The following is an 18,556-nucleotide window of genomic DNA, read 5'->3' as shown; positions in this document are numbered from 1 at the left end:
TGTCATTTACAAAATACCATGCAAGGACTATAACAAACATGCAGAAAGCCACCCACCAGGATACATGAACACCAACTAGCCACAAAAAGACATGACCCACTCTCACTAGTATCCTTACATATGGATGAGGAAGGATACCACTTCGATTTGGACAACACATCCATCCAAGGACAAGCCAAACAAAGACACACTCGAGAATTCCTAGAAGCATGGCATTCCAACCGGAACTCTATCAACAACACATCGAGTTACACCCCATCTACCACCCCTGAGAAAAAGAACAGGAAGTGACTTCACCACAGGAAATGACATCACCCAAAGAAACCCAAACATATCAATAGAAAGCAGGAATTTTCAGCAGTGCTTCGCCTGAGGCCCACTGAAGATGTTATTTAGTAGGGTGATGAAATGTCTGGAAATGAACCTTCAAGCTCAGCGAGCAAACCTACATCCAAAATTACATTATTTGAATAGAAGCAACATGTAAGGGCATGAGGCAAAGGCAGGAAAATAGCACAAAATCATAAAACTCGCTGGAGAGAGTCAACGCAGACACAAATGGCTGAATGGTGCCATAACATGTGTGATTGAAATCTCTCTAGAGATGTGATCCTTTAAATAGGCCTGCTTCCCAACTATTACCAACACGATTTGTTGGACAGCCTTAGAACATGACAGATGAATGACCAAATACGATTTTGTAAGTACTTTGACTCTGAAGGCACTTCTGGCTCAGAACCTTTATTACTTAATGATGTCACTGTTTCTTTCAGCAGCTATCTAGTAATTGGATATGCATTTGAAGTGTCATAACATTCCAGACTAAGGAACAAAAGCTGGAAAGTTTGTTTAGGCTGGATGATTCTTACTAATCCAGGAGAGACCAGATGAATCAAATGGCCTCTTATTTTTTCTTTGTGTTCGGATATCTGCAAAAGAGGCAGTAATAGTTCCATATTACTGAAAAATAAACATAATAATAAAATCAAATACTATAATGTGATAACTTCAGTATGCATTCGATCAGGCCAAAATATTCATGTAACTATACGCAAAACAAACATTAATATTATTTTTAAACAACAATTAAAACAAAAAAGGTAACTCATTATTTATGTCAAGAATCATACCTTATATCTCAGGTTTGGAATTTGCATGTAAATTACAGAGAGGCAAACAGACGAATTTTTACATACCATATCAAGGAGAATTTAATGAAAGTGTTTAAAGAATAACTCAAGTTACAAGACAACAGTGCAATGATGAATTGAGTACACCTCAAAAACTATCTCACCGTAGTGAGGAAATTGTAATACAGTATCACAGAGTGAACCCCCATCAGATCAATCTGCAGTACATTTCATATCATTTCTATTTTATCAAGTTTAGTGTAAGTTCAATTTTGCATTTTTGTAAAGAGGCATATCTGGCCTAGTCAGAGTCAATTGAAATAAGTTGTGGCAGATCAGATCCAACAGTTGCCATCCCATGACTATTACTGCTAACCCACATACACATTGTGCACGTTGAAAGTCCTGCAGCCCTGATCCTTCCTGGAAAACTGTTTTTTTTCCTATTGAAGTATTTATCCAATTTTGTTTTAAAAGTTCCTGTTGAATTGGCTTTCTTTTAGGCAGTCCATTTCAGATTACAGCAATAATTCTGATTCATGGACACGCTTGGTGACTTTCTGATATCAAGCGCTCAGAGAACATACGTGTGATAAAGGCTTGCAATATGCTATAAAAATTTCTTGCAACAAGACACATGCGCAGAAACTATTAGCTGGTGTAGAAGAAGACATTTATGACAAATAGGAAGTGCAGGGATGGAGCTGTCATCCAATAAATGGCAGAACACTTCAGCAGTGGCTCAATGAAAAGCAATTCAGCAGAACAATCTCTGTTACCCTGTGCTAAGTCCAAGCTCTCTATTTGTTTCAACCACTTTCTGAGGTAGCAAGTTCCACATGCTTACCACTTTATATAAAGGAGTTTCTTCTGAATTTCCATTGGATTTCTCGATGACTATCTTATAACAATGGCCTCAATTTATGCATTTCCCCACAAGTGTTAATAATCTGTTGCATCTGTTCAATCAAAAAGGTCCATAATTTTAAAGACCTTTAAAATAGGCTGCCAAGAAAAACGGCCCACGCTGTTCATCTTTTCCCGATATGTATGCCCACACTTTCTGGCATTGTCCTCGTAAATCTTCACTTCACCTCCAGACCCTCAGTATCTTGTTTTTGAACATGGCAACCCAAACTATTCATAGCATAGTCGAAACAAGGTTTGATATAGGTTTGGCATAGCCTCCCCATTTAGGAATAAGGCCTACTGCGCTCTTTGCTTTTTGTTGTCTCTTTAATTGCGGTGTGACTTACCCATGAAGACTCACAGCTTCACAGTAATAAGTGATCTGTTTATTCTTCCTACCAAAATGTAATAACTCACGTTTATTTGTATTGAGCTTTGCCAATTTATTACCCAATACTAAAAGTTAACTTTTTAAATCTATTTTCTAATCAACCTGTTCAGAGATGTTATTACACAACACTGTTCTTTGTATTATTGTGGGGTCACATTAAGGCTAGTGATTAATGTACAAATGTCCAAAAAAGTATTTGAGATGGATTTTAGAAGTCAGTTATAGTGTTGTGAGAAAGTCAGAATGCAAATAGTTTTGAATGTGTTTTGTTGAATTTCTTGTTAGCTGAGCAGATTGGAGTGTTCCCTAGGTTCACCCATCTCAGACAAGGATGCAGTTGGACCAATGTATTTGGCTTCTGTGCTTGTTTGAGGAGCATTGACTAGTGTGCCCATTGCTAATGGATAGCCATAGACTAATCCTTTTTGGAAGTACATATGCATGGAGATTGCATGACGGCGTAGATTGGATTTGGTTCTGATGCCACTGGTTAAGTGGGACCGAGTGAATCCTCAGAGTATAAAGGCAGTAGGAGTATACTTAAGAGAGAAATCAGGAGGGCAAAAAGGGGATATGTGATAGCTTTGCCAAATAGAGTTAAGGAGAATCCAGAGGGTTTTTACAAATATATTAAGGACAAAAGGGTAACTAGGGAGAGAATAGGGCCGAAAATGTGTTGCTGGAAAAGCGCAGCAGGTCAGGCAGCATCCAGGGAACAGGAGAATCGACGTTTCGGGCATAAGCCCTTCTTCAGGAATGACGGGCTTATGCCCGAAACGTCGATTCTCCTGTTCCCTGGATGCTGCCTGACCTGCTGAGCTTTTCCAGCAACACATTTTCAGCTCTGATCTCCAGCATCTGCAGACCTCACTTTCTCCTCAGAGAATAGGGCCACTCAAAGATCAGCAAGATGGCCTTTGTGTGGAGCCTCAGGAAATGGGGGTGATACTAAATGAGTATTTTGCATCAGTGTTTACTGTGGAAAAGGATGTGGAAGATATAGAATGTGGGGAAATAGATGGTGACATTGTAAAAAATGTCCATATTACAGAAGAGAAGGTGCTGGATGTCTTGAAACGCATAAAAGTGAATAAATCCCCAGGACCTGATCAGGTGTACTCTAGAACTCTGTGGGAAGCTAAGAAACTGATTTCTGGACCCCTTGCTGAGATACTTGCTGAGATATTTATATCATTGATAGTCACAGGTGAGGTGCTGGAAGACTGGAGGTTGGCTAACATGCCACTATTTAAGAAAGGTGGTAAAGACAATCCAGGGAACTATAGACTGGTGAGCCTCCAAGTTGTTGGAGGGAATCCTGAGGGTCAGGATGTACATGTATTTGGAAAGGCAACGACTGATTAGGGATTGTCAGTATGGCTTTGATTATGGGAAATCATGTCTCACAAATTTGATTGAGTTTTTTGAGAAGTAACAAAGAGGATTGACGAGGGCATAGCAGCAGATGTGATCTATATGGACTTCAGTAAAGCATTCGATAAGGTTCCCCATGGAGACTGGTTAGCAAGGTTAGATCTCATGGAATACAGGGAGAACTAGTCATTTGGATACAGAACTGGCTCAAAGTTAGAAGACAGAGGGTGGTGGTGGAGGGTTGTTTTTCAAACTGGAGGCCTGTGACCAATGGAGTGCCCCAAGGATCGGTACTGGATCCATCACTTTTTGTCATTTATATAAATGATTTGGATGTGAGCATAAGAGGTATAGTTAATAGGTTTGCAGATGACACCAAAATTGGACGTGTAGTGGACGGCAAGAAAGGTTTTCTCAGATTACAAAGGGATCTTGATCAAATAAGCCAATGGGCTGAGGAGTGGCAGATGGAGTTTAATTCAGATAAATGAGAGGTGCTGCATTTTGGGAAAGCAAATCTTAGCATGACTTATACACTTAATGTTAAGGTCTGAGGGAGTGTTGCTGAACAAAGAGACCTTGGAGTGTAGGTTCATAGCTACTTGAAAATAGAGTCGCAGGTACTTAGGATAGTGAAGAAGGCGTTTGGTACGATTTCCTTTATTGGTCAGAGTATTTAGTACAGGAGTTGGGAGGTCATGTTGCGGCTGTACAGGACATTGGTTAGGCCACTTTTGGAATGCATGCAATTCTCGTCTCCTTCCCATCAGAAAGATGTGAAACTTGAAAGGGGTCAGAAACGATTTACAAGGATGTTACCAGGGTTGAAGGATTTGAGTTAGAGGGAGAGGTTGAATAGGCTGAGGCTGTTTTCCCTGGAGCGTCGGATGCTGAGGAGTGACCATATAGAGGTTTACAAAATCATGAGGGGCACGGATAGGATAAACAAAGTCTTTTCCCTGGGATGGAGGTGTCCAGAACTAGAGGGCTTAGGTTTATGGTGAGAGGGGTAAGATATAAAAGAGACCTAAGGGGCAACTTGTTCACACAGAGGGTGATACATGTATGGAATGAGCTGCCAGAGGAAGTGGTGGAGGTTGGTACAATTGCAACATTTAAAAGACATCTGGATGGGTATATGAATAAGAGCGGTTTGGAGCGATATGGGGCAGTTTCTGGCAGGTGGGACGAGATTGGGTTGGGATATCTGGTCAGCATGGACAAGTTGGACTGAAGGGTCTGTTTCCGTGCTGTACGTCTCTACAACTCTATCTCTGGAACAGGTGGGACTTGAACCTGACTTTGTGAAGCAAGATTTCCCATCTGCCATTCTAAATTTATTTTGGGTATTTAGCAAATGTAAACTCCTGGAGCAAAGCAGTCACCTCCACATTTGCTGCTTCTGCTACAACTGCGAATTGGTAAAAACAAATTTTCAATTTTAAGGCTTAATCTTCTATAAAAGCTGGGACTACTTGTCTGTAATTTAGTGTTCTACTTACTGTTTTAAGTCTAAGGTATCTTAGAGGCTTGGGGGCAGGATGAAACGAGCAAATCAAGACTGCTGCAGACCAGATAAGAATAACCAATTAACTAACTGGCTTAATTTTTTTTGCAATTGCATGTTGGGAAAGTGACATGAGTCCCAGTAGTATAAAGAAGAAGGTTTAAGTGCTCTGTCACAGACCAGTGATCCTGAGTTTAGTGAGAGGGGAGGAGGTAATCTTGCCCTTTTTTCCCTTTATCTTTGGTCTCAAAGAGACCAAGAGTTCAAAAGGTGCATGAGAGAGACGAGTTTTGAAAATATTAAAAAGGGTGACATGTCAGGGAAAACGCAAATTCATCAATTGGGATCTGGTGCCAGGATGGGACAAGTGACTGCCTTGATATGTATGACCAGGTGAGTATTTCTATAACCTTTAAAGTAAAAATTAGTCTTTAGTTTAGATTAAGACTGCATAAAGCATAAGGTAAGGTCCCTGGATGTATTTTCTATTACTTAAACTAGTTGGAAAGGGAGCTTTTTTAAAGACAGGTTATGGCAAGGAGGCTCAGGGAGGGGGAATGCTCCTCCTGGGTGAAAGGGTAGTCAGAGATACTTCCAATGTCCAGACTGACCATATGTGCAGATCTGGAACAGCAGCCGGAGTCACTGTAGATGATCTGTAAGTTTGAGATCTTTGTTAGTAACATATAGAGTAAGTTGGACTCACCATAGTTGAAGAATGTGCAGGCAGAGAGGGAGTGACTGCCAGACAGCATAAAAGAACCAGGCAGGTGGTAGCATGGGGCCAACTCACCCTCTAACAGATGATCTGTTTTGGTCCTGCCACGTAGACTGTTTCTCAGGGGAATGCACCCAAAGCAAATTCTTTGGCAACAGGAGTGGTCTAGCCAATCTTAAGAAATAAGAACAGGAGTGGGCCATTCAGTCCCTTCAGTGTGCCCCACCATTCAACTGGATCATGGCTGAGCTAATATTCCTCACATCCACTTTCCTGCATTTTCCCAGAATACTCAATTCCCCTCAATACCATCAAGAATTTATTTATTGCAGCCTTAAGTATACACACAGACTCTGCCTCTAGTTTTCTTTGGCAAGGAGTTGCAAACACCTTCTTCAAGAAGAAATTCCTCCTCATCTCAGTCTTAAAATGGCCAATAAATACCCAGTCAGCAATGTTCACAAGAAAAAAAAATGAATTAACAAAAAACTCCCAGTGCCACACGTTAGTGAGATCAAGAATAGGAGAACAGATCAGTTGCATTCATGGTTGCAGGGATGGTGTAGGAGGTACTGGAGCTGATTCTGGGAAAGATGGAAACTGTACAAACTGGATGAATTGGATTCCAGCAGAATTGGTCCAATATTCTCATAGGGGATTGTAGTGGAGCGGCTTTAAACTACAGTGGCAGGCGGTTGGGAACCAGAGACAATAATAAGGGAAACAAAGTTGGAAATGAAAAAAATGTAAGTAAAATATGGAAGGCAGAGGCAAAAAAGGGCTAGCAGCAAATGGGCAAAATGTCAAAAAGACAAGTGCAAAGGTATTAGACCTGAATGCACAGACAATTCACAATGAGGTGGCTAAATTTACAGCACAAATGATCGCTATTGGATGTTGGTTACCAAGATTGTGAACTGAAATCTAAGCATATTCATTTTTTAGGAAGGTCAGGCAAAACAGAAGAGGAAATGAGGTTGTGTTGCTAGTGAAAGAAGAATTGAATACAACAGTCAGGATTGATATTGGCACTGGAAATCTAGATGTGGACAGAGCTAAGAAGCAACAAAGGGTAGAAGACATTAGTAGGAATTGTCTATAGACCTCAGAACAATAATGGGTAGCATCAAGCAAGAAATTACAGATGCTTGCAAAAATGGCATCACAGTAAACAGATCATTTTACTCTGCATATAGACTGGACAAACCACATTAGCACATTAAGCTGAAGTATTCCCAAAGTGTGTACAAGATATTTAATTTGGCCCAGTACATTGAGGAATCATGGATTTGGTTTTGTGCAATGAGAAGGCCTAATAAATATGTGTGTCGTTCTGATAGGTCCTTTAGGAAAAAGTGATCATAACATGGTAGAATTCTTCATTTGGAAAGAAAGTGAAAAAATCTGATCTGAAACAAAGGTATTAGGGATGCATTGGCTGTTATACACTGGGCAACTTTAATAAAATGTGACATTGCATAGGCAATATTTAATATTTAAGGAACCCAAAACTACTATTTTGGATTTAAACAAAGGCAACTTAAGGGCATGAAAGCAAAGCTAGCAAAACTGAACTGGCAATACAGGTTAAGAGATAGGTCATTAGAAATGTGGTGGCAAACATTTAAGGGAATATTCGAGTGAGCGCAGAATAGATACATTCCAACATATATGAAAAATTCTAAGGGACATGCTCGACACCCGTGGTTAACTAAAAAAGTTGCATAACTGTACAAGAAAATGTCATTCAAAGGCCAGATGGTGGTTGCAGTTGGCTTGAGCTATTTTTTTAAAAAAGAAAATAAAAGGATTGGTGTTTCATCTGAGACAGGGTGGTAACTGCAGACCACCACTGGCGACAGGAGGGCCCCCGGAGACAACAACCAAGAGAAGAAGCATTACACTGAAGTAACCTGGCCAGCTATCTCAGTGCGGTTAATTTCAGTCTTCTCTGCGTGCTTTAGCTAGAGATTAGCCTAAGTGCTTAGACTTCGACACTGCAATAGTAATCATCTTCTGTATATTTAATGTTTAGTATCTAACATTGTGTAGTCTAGCGAAATCAGTTGTATGCTTTTGTATTCTAGTGCAGCTGGTGTGAATGCTGATCTGTAATAAAGTTACAATTTTAGACTGAATTCAACTCACGTCTTTGACTTGTTTATCTGGTCACACTCATTGTCCATTTATGACAACAGGTGGCAAGTCAGAAAATTGGACAGAATATTAAAAAATCATGACAAATTACTAAAAGATTAAAAAGGAAAATTAAAGCACAAGAGAAAATGATCCAAACATTTTAAAAAAAAGTTTGGAAAAGTTTCTTCAGATATTTTAAAAATTGTTAACAGAAGTGTTGGTCCTATAGAAAGTGGGTCTGGAGAATTAGTATTGTAATTAGTAAAAAGGTGGCAGGCAAACTGAACAGATATTTTGCAAGAAGTTACAAGTAGCATCCTGAAAATAGCTGTAAATCAGGAATTGAAGGCAGAGAGGACTCAAAAAATTACAATTACCAGGGATATAATACTGAATACATTGTTGGAACAGTGAATTGACAAGTCCCTGTGACAATTTGTCAGAGGGAAAATGTTAGAATCTATTATTATAACAGGGCACTTGGACAAGATCAGGGTAATCAGGCAAAGCCAATTTGGTTTTCTCAAAGGGAAATTACATTTCACTAATTTATTGGAGTTCTTTGAAGTAACTTGTGCTGTGGATAAAGGGGTACTGGTGAATGCAATGTACTCACTTTTTGATAAGCAAACGCAAAGGTTTTGCAGAAAGGCTCATGGTGTAGGGAGTAAAATATTGGCATGGATAGAAGATTGGCTTTCCAACTAGATGCAGAAAGTATGAATTGATGAGTCTTTTTCAGGGTGGCAGATATCACAACTTGTGTGCCTTGCATCAGTGCTGGGGCCTTAATTCTATACAATTTATATCAATGATTTGGATGAAGGGATCGAAGGTATGGTAGCTAAATTGCAGATGGAACAAAAAAAAAGTTGGGAAGTAAGTTATGACGAGCAAATAAAGAGCCTACAAAGATAGGTTAGGTAAGTGGGCAAATGGAGTATTCTAGGAGTGATGAAGCTGATCAAACCACTTAGTTTCAAACAAAACAGAATTTATTTACAAGACAGCGTCAGAGACCCAGGTTCAATTCCCGCCTCAGGCAACTCTCTGTGTGGAGTTTGCACATTCTCCCAGTATCTGCGTGGGTTTCCTCCGGGTGCTCCGGTTTCCTCCCACAATCCAAAAATGTGCAGGTTAGGCGAATGAGCTTTGCTAAATTGCCCGTAGTGTAAGGTGAAGGGGTAAATGTAGGGGAATGGGTCTGGGTGGTTTGCGCTTCAGCGGGTCGGTGTGGACTTGTTGGGCCGAAGGGCCTGTTTCCACACTGTAAGTAATCTAATCTAATCTAATCACTGAATGAAACACAAACAAAAGAGCACAGAATGTAGAATAACTTAATCTATACAAAAACCCAACAGATTATCCCAACTTAATGATGCTGTTCCAAATACTTGCAACAATCTCCATAAACATCCCTTGGCACAAAAGGTAAAATCAAACACAGGGTCTAACAGGAGAAATGTCAGAGAGATTCAGCATGGAACACCTTCTTCCATGTAGCTGTTTATTGGACAAGCAGTCTGAAAACTGACCTGCGAAAACCAATGCAAACAAGAGAAAAGCTGAGCCAGGAGAACTGGCCATTCTCCTTTCATTGTACAAGAGCTTTTTTTAAAAAAGCTTGAAAGCTTTTTGCCTGAGGCAGTATCTGTTAGCTATAATCACACTGGCCCTAAAATCCTTCAAAACCCGACCTTTCAGAATCACTGCTTTTATAACCTCTCTGAAAAAAAGGCCAAGGGACAGAATAACCTTGTTAAAGAAGCAACATTGTCACAGTGGAAAGAATTTAAAAAGTCTAAATGGTAAATAGTTGCAGAAGTCTGAGTGAACTTGTGTATGAATCACAGATAGTATGCAGGTACAGCAAATAATCCTGAAGAAGGGCTTATGCCCGAAATGTCGATTCCCCTGCTCCTTGGTTGTTGCCTGACCTGCTGCGCTTTTCCAACAACACATATTTCAGCAAATAATCAGCAAAGCTAACAGAGTGGATTGAAATGCAAGAGTAGGGAGTATTTACTTCAGTTATACAGGGCATTGGTGTGACCATATCTGGAATACTGTGTACTGTACTATTCACCATATTTACAGAAGGATGTTAATGCATTGGAAGAAGTTCAGAGAAGGTTTGTCAGACGAGGAAAAGATTCTCTCAGAGGGTTGAGAGTTTTTCAAATTCCCTTCCTCAGAAGATAGTGGACGTGGAATCTTTAAATATTTTTAAGGCAGAGGTAGATAGGTTCTTGGTTACCATGGGGATGAAGGATTGTCAGTGGTATGCAGCATGAAGAACTGAGGTTAAATCAGTTCTGATCTTATTGAATGATGGAACAGATACAGAGATACAAGTGACCTACTCTTGTTTCCTGTTCATATGCTGGGCTTCAAAATGATTTAGAAAAGTTGAGTGGGAAATGTGTGGCAGATGCATTATAATGTGGTTAAGTATAAAGTTGTCCACTTCAGTAGAAAAAGCAGATTGACAGTATGAGTTAAATAGATTGGGAAATGTTAATGTACAAAAGGACCTGGGTGTCCTGGATGCACCAGTCATTGAAAGGAAACATGCAGGTGGAACAAACAGTTAGAACAGGCAAATAGTATGTTGGTCTTTACTGTAAGTAGGTTTGAGTTTTGGAGCAAAGATGTCTTACGGCAGCTGTCCAGGGCCCTGGTGAGACCACACCTGCAATATTGTGAACAGTTTTGGTTTCCTTACTTTAGAAAATATATTCTTGCCATTGAGAGAGTGCAGTGAAGGTTCACCAGACTGATTCCCACAATAATAGGTTTGTTGTATGAGAGTTGGTTGGGTCAACTGGGCCTCTATTCACTGGGAATTCATTTGGAAGAATAAGAAGGGATCTCAATGAGAGTTAATGGGAAAGAGCAGGAAATTGAATGTGAGACATGTCAGATCCGCAATGACGGAGCAAGTTTGAGGGGCCAAACGACATTCTCCTGTTCCTCTTTCTTACAGATTCATGGTGATAAAAGAAACTTCACTTAAATTGTGAAAAATATCACCATCCAAATTTTCTGATATTCTTAAATACAAAACTACCTACTTTGGATGGAAATGCAGATTGAAGTTCTGACCTGACCTTAGAGACAATATTTTTGACAAAAATAATAATGCCCTGTTAGGTTTTCTGTTCTTGGGCCAATCTCCCAGGTTAGGAGCTAGGGATTTATAAACAGCTGGTCATAAGTCCCTCAACAATTATTTTTTAAATTGCCTAAAATATTTTTATTTATATCACTGCCCCACAGAGCTCACACTGTCATGCTCACTGGTCATAAGGCAAACCTAGAGACAAAGCAATCGTATTAGTTTTGCCACAGTATCTAAACATCACAATTGCTCCCCATATACAAGCAACACTGTGGGAAACAAGATAGGAAAAGCGATGCTTGCATTTAAAGGATCAGTTTATAAAATCTCTTTTCTGCTGGGTGCACATTAACAGACAAAACAACATCAAGTTGATGAGCTGATACCTGAAGCCTTAATGCATGAGGTTCCCTTACAGGAGCAGACATGCCCTCATGTGTAGAACACTTTGTCAATCTCTCCTATTGAAATGTGATTGCTGGAAATGAATTACAAGTTACAGTAAGGTATTCTTATCATTTGCCACTACAGGTATAATGGAAAGATTGCTACATTTTATTAGCGTAGTAACATGAAGTAAGGAGATTGATTTAACCTGTCAGAAACGGGTATCCTAATGTGAAACAAGTCAAAATTTGCTTGAACACGAGTTGGCTCTAAAACCAAACTTGAGTCTTTATTTGATGAGATGAAAATATATCACAAATGTAGTTGCAACTTTTATTTTTTACAGAGCTCCTATACTTACCTCACTATAACGTTTTAATTATGTGAGGAGAGGAAAGGGGATAAGAGGAGATTGGGGGGGCAGAGAGGGGGATGAGGGGTAGTGGAAAGCAGGGATGGGGAGAGCGGGTTGGGTAAGAGAGGGAATGGGAGGCTTGGGGGAGAGAGAGGGGATGGGAGGAATGAGGGGGAGAGGGGATGGGGAGAGAGCGGGATTGAGGCATGGGGAGAGTGGGGATGGGGGTAAGTGGGGATGGGGAGAGAGGAAATGGGGGAGAGAGGGGATGAGGAGTGGTGGGGGGTAAGAGAGAGGATGAGGAGGGATGGGGAGAGAGGATGAGGAGGGGTGGGGAGAGAGGGGATGAGGAGTGGTGGGGTGTAAGAGAGATGAGGAGGGGTGGGGTTAGAGGGAAGGGGTGGGGAGAGAGGGGATGAGGAGTGGTGGGGGGGTGAGAGAAGATGAGAAGGGGTGGGGAAGATGGGATGAGGAGTGGTGGGAGGGTAAGAGAGGGGATGAGGAGGGGTTTGGAGGAGAGGGGATGAGGAGGGGGAGGGGATGAGGGGGGATGAGGGGGGTGGGGGAGGGAGGATAGGGAGGATGAGGGGGGATGAGGGGGGTGGGGGAGGGAGGATAGGGAGGATGAGGGGGGTGGGGGATAGGGGGTGGGGGAGAGGGGGGATAGGGGGGTGGGGGAGAGGGGGGATAGGGGGGTGGGGGAGGGGGGATGAGGAGTGGTGGGGTGTAAGAGAGGAGAGGTGGGGTTAGAGGGAAGGGTGGGGAGAGAGAGGATGAGGAGTGGTGGGGGGTGAGAGAAGATGAGAAGGGGTGGGGAAGATGGGATGAGGAGTGGTGGGAGGGTAAGAGAGGGGTGGGGGAGGGGGTATGAGGGGGTGGGGGAGGGGGGATGGAGGAGAGGAGGGATGGGGGTGTAAGAGAGATGAGGAGGGTAGGGGATGAAGGGGGTGGGGGAGAGAGGGGATGAGGAAGGATTTGGAGGAGAGGGGGATCAGGAGGGATGGGGTAGAGAGGGGATGGTGGGGAGATGTGTGTGAGGGGGAGAGATGGGGGTGAGGTGGAGAGCGCAGGTGAGGGGATGGGGAAGAAAGGGTGTGAGGAAGGGGAGTGGGGGAAGAGAGGTGGTGAGAGGCTGGGGGGAGTGGGGTTGGAGTGTCGGAGGTGATGGGGAATGGGGAGCGCGCCTCCTAGTTTCCCCAGGGACCGCTTGGCGTCGGCTTCACTCCCCGGGCCCGCCCCCGTGCGTGCTCCCGCCTGGCTCGCCCCCGTGCGTGCCTGCGCCGCGCGTCACTGCGTCCTGCGGGAGAGCGCGCTCGGGCGGAGCGGCCGCCTTGCAAAAAGCCCAGTTCGGCGGCGAGAAAGCTCGCTCCCTCCCTCGCTCGGTGTCGGTGAACGTGTGTTGGCCCCGGGCCGAGCGGGAGCCAGGAGGCGGGCACCGCCCCCTCCCCCATCCCCGTGCGGGAGCCAGGTAAAGGGGGAGGCGGGCGGGCTGTGAGAGTGTGTGTGTGTGTGACCGCGCGGGTGGGTGTGCGGGCTCCCCTCCCCGTCACCGACAGGCTGCAGCCTCCGGGAGGCCTCAACCCCGAGAGCGAGCCGGGGGGGGGGGGGGGACAGAGAGAGGGCGCGGCCCCGGCCTCCCGCAGTGGGTTGGGCCTGTGAGGGGGATGATTTGCATCGAGTGTTCCCCCCCCCCCCCCCCCCGTGAACAAACTTGTAGAAAATAAATAATTTAATTTTTTAAATTGGTGGGGGTTTGCATCAATTTTTTTTTAAATCGGCCTCTGAACTGCGCCGGTGTTAATACGGACCCACCGTGACCTTCCCGTTGGCGGGACGGGGAGTGACGCCGCTTTGTTGATTCTCATGGGGCTGGGACGCAATTGAATGTGAGATTGAGATCGGAGCGAGCGGGAGGGAGCGAGCTCGAGACACAGAGAGAGAGGAGCGCGAGAAGACAGCGCGCGAACCCCGGCCGCAGGCGGGAAGCGCCGCCCCGCGCCCGGGAACTGCTGGCGGTGACGGGCCTGTGCACATCGTCTGCACAGTGCACCACCCTCTCTCTCACACACACACACACACACACACGCAGAGCAATCCAACCTGCAGGATGCGCGCACACACACACATAAAGCAATCCGCCTTGCAGAATGCACACGTACAAACACAGCCGTTCGCCCTGCAGAATGCACACACACACACCAAGCCGCTCAGTGCACACGCACGCCACCAATCAACCCTGCAGAATGCACACAGACTTCAATCTGAACTGTGCAGAATGCACAGAGGCATCAATCCGCAGTGCAGAATGCACACACACAGAGCAATCCACCCTGTGCACACACAAAATTCCGCCCTGCATGATGCATGCACACGCGTGGCAATCCAATCTGCAGAATACACACACACGCACGCAAATTCGCCCTGCTGAATGCACCCAGCACGCACAGCAATCAACACTGTAGGTTGCACACAAATGTGTACACAGCAATCTGCTCTGCAGAATGCACATGCTTGCACAGCAATCTGCCCTGTGAAGTGTGTGCACACAGCATTCTGCCGTGCAGAGTGCACGCGAGCACAGACTACTATCCGTTCTGTAGTCAAACGGAAAGGTGCTGTTGCTGCATATCTGAAAAAAAACAAATTGCTGGCAAACCACAGCATGTTTAGCTTCATCTAAAGGGAGAAAGCAGAGTTAACATTCCAAGTCTGGTGACTCTTTATCATAATCCGCCCTGCAAAGTGCAAACGCTCACACACATGCAAACACAGCATCTGGTCTGCAGAGTGCACACGTACACAGGCATTGAGAGCAGTTGACTTTGCATAGGGCCAAAAACACCAAGCTGCACCTCCACTCATTCCACTGTACACAAAAGCAGCTTTAAGTGAGTAAGTGCTCAGACTGAAGGTTCACCATTTGTTGGGAAATTATGGGCTTCATCAGTATTGCATTGAAACTAATACATTCTCATTCATAGTCGGCTATGAATTAAGATGAAAGGAGGTTGCAGCAGGAGAAAGGCACACTGCAGGCGAAATTAGGGCAGACATAGGTGTGGAGAGAAAAAAGTTACATTGCAGAATTATAGAATTCATTAAACTTAAAACAAAGCAGATTGATTTAATTTGGAATGTAATAGCAAACAACCTTAAATATTAAAGCATACAATTTCAGATGTTTCTTTTTCCATAAGACTAGCAATCAATGCTGTCCAGTTTGGTTTTCATGATGTAGAGGAGCCGGTGTTGGAGTGGGGTGGGCAGATGCATCTTTTCAATTGGCTGGATGTGGAATGTTAAATTGCATTTTTTAAAATCCTTTTTTTTGCCTGTTGCTTACAGTGCACAATGGGTGAAGTAGTGAAATATGTCGATGATGAACATAAAAATGCATTTCTGAAGACCTTGAACGAACAACGATTAGAGGGAGAGTTCTGTGACATAGCCATTGTGGTGGAAGATGTTAAGTTCCGAGCGCACAGATGTGTTTTGGCAGCTTGTAGCACTTATTTCAAGAAACTGTTTAAAAAACTAGAGGTTGATAGCTCTTCAGTGATTGAGATTGATTTTTTGCGTTCAGATATATTTGAAGAAGTACTGAATTATATGTACACTTCTAAAATTGCTGTGAAGAGAGAAGATGTAAACCTGATGATGTCTTCTGGACAAATACTTGGAATAAAGTTTTTAGATAAGCTATGTACTCAGAAGCGTGACGTGTCTCCTCAACAGAACACTCCTCGCCGCAAAAGCCGTTATCCTTATAGCATAAGTGCTAAAATCCATCGACCCTCAGTGAATAGTACTGACGAGGAGATAGAAGAAATCGGAGATCAAATTGAAGCCCAGTCCGAAGAGGCAATAGATGAAACCGTACCCAACCAGGATGACGGGAAGACTCAAGCAAATGGCCTGCGGGTTCAGGAAGCCATTTTAAAAGAACTTGGAAGTGAAGAAGTTCGTAAAGTTAGTTGCTTTGCTTCGGAAGTGGAAACCATTGAGACGAATGAGCCAAAGGATGTGACTCCCCAACCTCCTCCAACTCTCACATTCAATGACAGCATGAGTGGAGTCAAGGAAGAACAGCCACCAGGCTGGACAGCAAACACTGATGTGAAATTTGAATATTTGTTATATGGGGACAGGGAACAGTTCAGTTGTCAGACCTGTGGCAAGACGTTCACAGATGAAGCCCGTTTGCGGAAGCATGAGAAGTTGCATTCTGCTGATCGACCATTTGTGTGTGACATCTGCTCAAAGGCCTTCACCACGCAAGCTCACTTGAAAGAACATCTCAAAATTCACACAGGTTTCAAGCCTTATGGGTGTGACGTTTGTGGGAAATCTTTCATTCGGGCACCTGACCTAAAGAAACATGAACGTGTCCACAGTAATGAAAGACCTTTTGCGTGCCACATGTGTGACAAAGCCTTCAAACACAAGTCTCACCTGAAGGATCATGAGCGGAGGCACCGAGGTGAAAAGCCATTTGTTTGTGGTTCCTGTACCAAAGCTTTTGCCAAAGCTTCAGATCTAAAGAGGCATGAAAACAATATGCACAGTGAACGCAAGCAAGTGCCTACGAGTGTGATTACAAGTGAAACGGAGCAATTGCAAGCTGCAGCAATGGCTGCTGAAACAGAGCAAAACCTAGAAAGTATAGCTTGTAGCTGAGGCTAAATTAATGTAAAACTGCTTTCCCTTTACCGTTCTGTTCTGTAAAGGGCTCCCATGAAGTATAGATGACTCCATTAATAAATGTGGTCCTCTTTAAATTGTTCCTTTTCACAATTAATTGAATTTTTTTTCTATGTACATAATCTAATATATAGGCTAAATTGTTGCACTGTATAAAGAGTTATTAGGGTGGCCATTTGGGGGAACAGGAAAATTCAAAACATTTCAAATGTTATAAATGCTTTAATCCCTGTATAGTGCAATAATGTATTTGTTGCATACTTTAAGTGTTGTGTTGCAGTTTTAATTTTTTTTTAATAAAGTTACTTTTAATGTTCTGGCCTGCGACCACATTTGTTTTGACTTTATTTGGTTGTAACAAATGAACCACTAGGGTCAAAACACTTTAGGAATAAGATCAAAGTATTTGTTAAACCCATTCTTTTGAATGGACGTCTGCCCACAGAAGCATTGCAAATTTAGTTGGAGCAATTTTATGCCTGATTTTTAACATTCTTAACAGAAAAGAGCTATTATTAGTGTCTGTTTTTTGTACCACTATTTCTTTTAAATAAGTTTCTTTGAGGGAAGCAAAGACAATTTTTACATAGTCTATATATCACATGTTGGTCTTATTTTATACCAGCTAATGGTACAAGTTGTATACTTCGTGGTGTTTGTGCAGACTCCTTTGCTCTGCGTTATTCTATAATGGCAAAGTAAAATAAGTATAAAATTATGCTTAGTGTTTTTAACAGAATATATGATGTAATAAGAAATTTGTATGTAGTATCTCCTTTGTTAAATTGAATATTGATTGTGCTTTGGAAAAATAACAATCGAAGTTGAAAACAGCAAATTTTCTGACTTTAAAAAAACTGCTTACCAGATCTTTTAAAAAGGCTTTGGAATAAAATTTTGTGCCCTAGCAATTTAACATTGGAATTAATGCTGCTGTTAATACTTTTCCCTGCACTCGAGCAAACTCTTTTTAACGCAGCAATTTGAAAATTCTTATGGTGACTTTTTAGATTGATGCCTGTCTGTAAATATTTTTAATTAACTGAATAATTGTAAAATTTATTGTTAATTTAGACTTCAGATTTAGTTGTCTTGCTCAACTCAGAGTTTAGAAGATATGATTAAAATTTTCATACATATGCAGATTTTTGAATGAACTGTGTAACATGCTGGTTTTAGTTTAGACCAGCTAATGATACAGGTCACATTTATCAAAGTGTTTTCACCCTAGTCTATGTCATGAATTTGTGTTCATTTGTTAAGCATGCAGACAAGTTTTGTTCGCAATATGCTTACTCTGAAATTAGTTGTCACTGTTTTGACATGAATATTTTGCAACCAACTCAATAAACATAGAGTTGAGTTATTTGAACATATTTTGTTTTCTGTTTTATAAGCGGTTAGATCAGTGTTAGATTAAAATTACCTTGCCATTCTCAGAAAATTTACTATTGTCTGAAAGAAATGTCTTTTGCAAATTAAAATGTAAACATTTTAGAAAAATGTGTCACTTTTTTTCCCCAAACATGTATTTCACATTTGATTAATTTATTACCATTGTCATAATACTCACCCTCACATCCAAGCTGAGTCTGTAATAATAATTGAGGAGAAAGTGAGGACTCCAGATGCTGGAGATCAGAGCTGAATATGTGTTGCTGGAAAAGCGCAGCAGGTCAGGCAGCATCCAGGGAACAGGAGAATCGACGTTTCGGGCATAAGCCCTTCTTCAGGAATGAGGAAAGTTTGTCCAGCAGCCTAAGATAAAAGGTAGGGAGGAGGGACTTGGGAGAGGGGCGTCGGAAATGTGATAGGTGGAAAGAG

At 42.4% G+C, this 18,556-nt stretch overlaps 1 protein-coding gene and 1 long non-coding RNA gene across 2 annotated transcripts; one reads left to right on the top strand and one right to left on the bottom strand.

Moving 5' to 3' along the window:
- Positions 1–754: 754 nt before the first annotated feature.
- LOC122549368 (uncharacterized) lies at positions 755–13,928 on the bottom strand. The gene is made up of 3 exons (XR_006311508.2): positions 13,844–13,928; positions 11,676–11,767; positions 755–929 (listed from the first exon to the last, which is right to left on the bottom strand). It is a non-coding gene; the product is annotated as an uncharacterized LOC122549368 (long non-coding RNA).
- On the top strand, positions 13,329–17,048 carry zbtb14 (zinc finger and BTB domain containing 14). The gene is made up of 2 exons (XM_043689087.2): positions 13,329–13,499; positions 15,377–17,048. The coding sequence occupies exon 2, from the start codon at positions 15,383–15,385 to the stop codon at positions 16,706–16,708; it is 1,326 nt and encodes a 441-aa protein (XP_043545022.2). The 5' UTR covers positions 13,329–13,499; positions 15,377–15,382; the 3' UTR covers positions 16,709–17,048.
- Positions 17,049–18,556: the final 1,508 nt, after the last annotated feature.

The sequence above is a fragment of the Chiloscyllium plagiosum genome, unplaced genomic scaffold, assembly GCF_037043375.1.
Source record: "Chiloscyllium plagiosum isolate Xiang-an unplaced genomic scaffold, Cpla_swu_hap1 HiC_scaffold_4, whole genome shotgun sequence".
Lineage (NCBI taxonomy): Eukaryota > Metazoa > Chordata > Chondrichthyes > Orectolobiformes > Hemiscylliidae > Chiloscyllium > Chiloscyllium plagiosum.
This window is presented reverse-complemented; position numbering and strand designations above follow the sequence as displayed.

Bases quoted from the DNA above. Each gene is read 5' to 3' on its own strand.
- zbtb14 (XM_043689087.2), top strand. From the start codon at position 15,383: ATGGGTGAAGTAGTGAAATATGTCGATGATGAACATAAAAATGCATTT.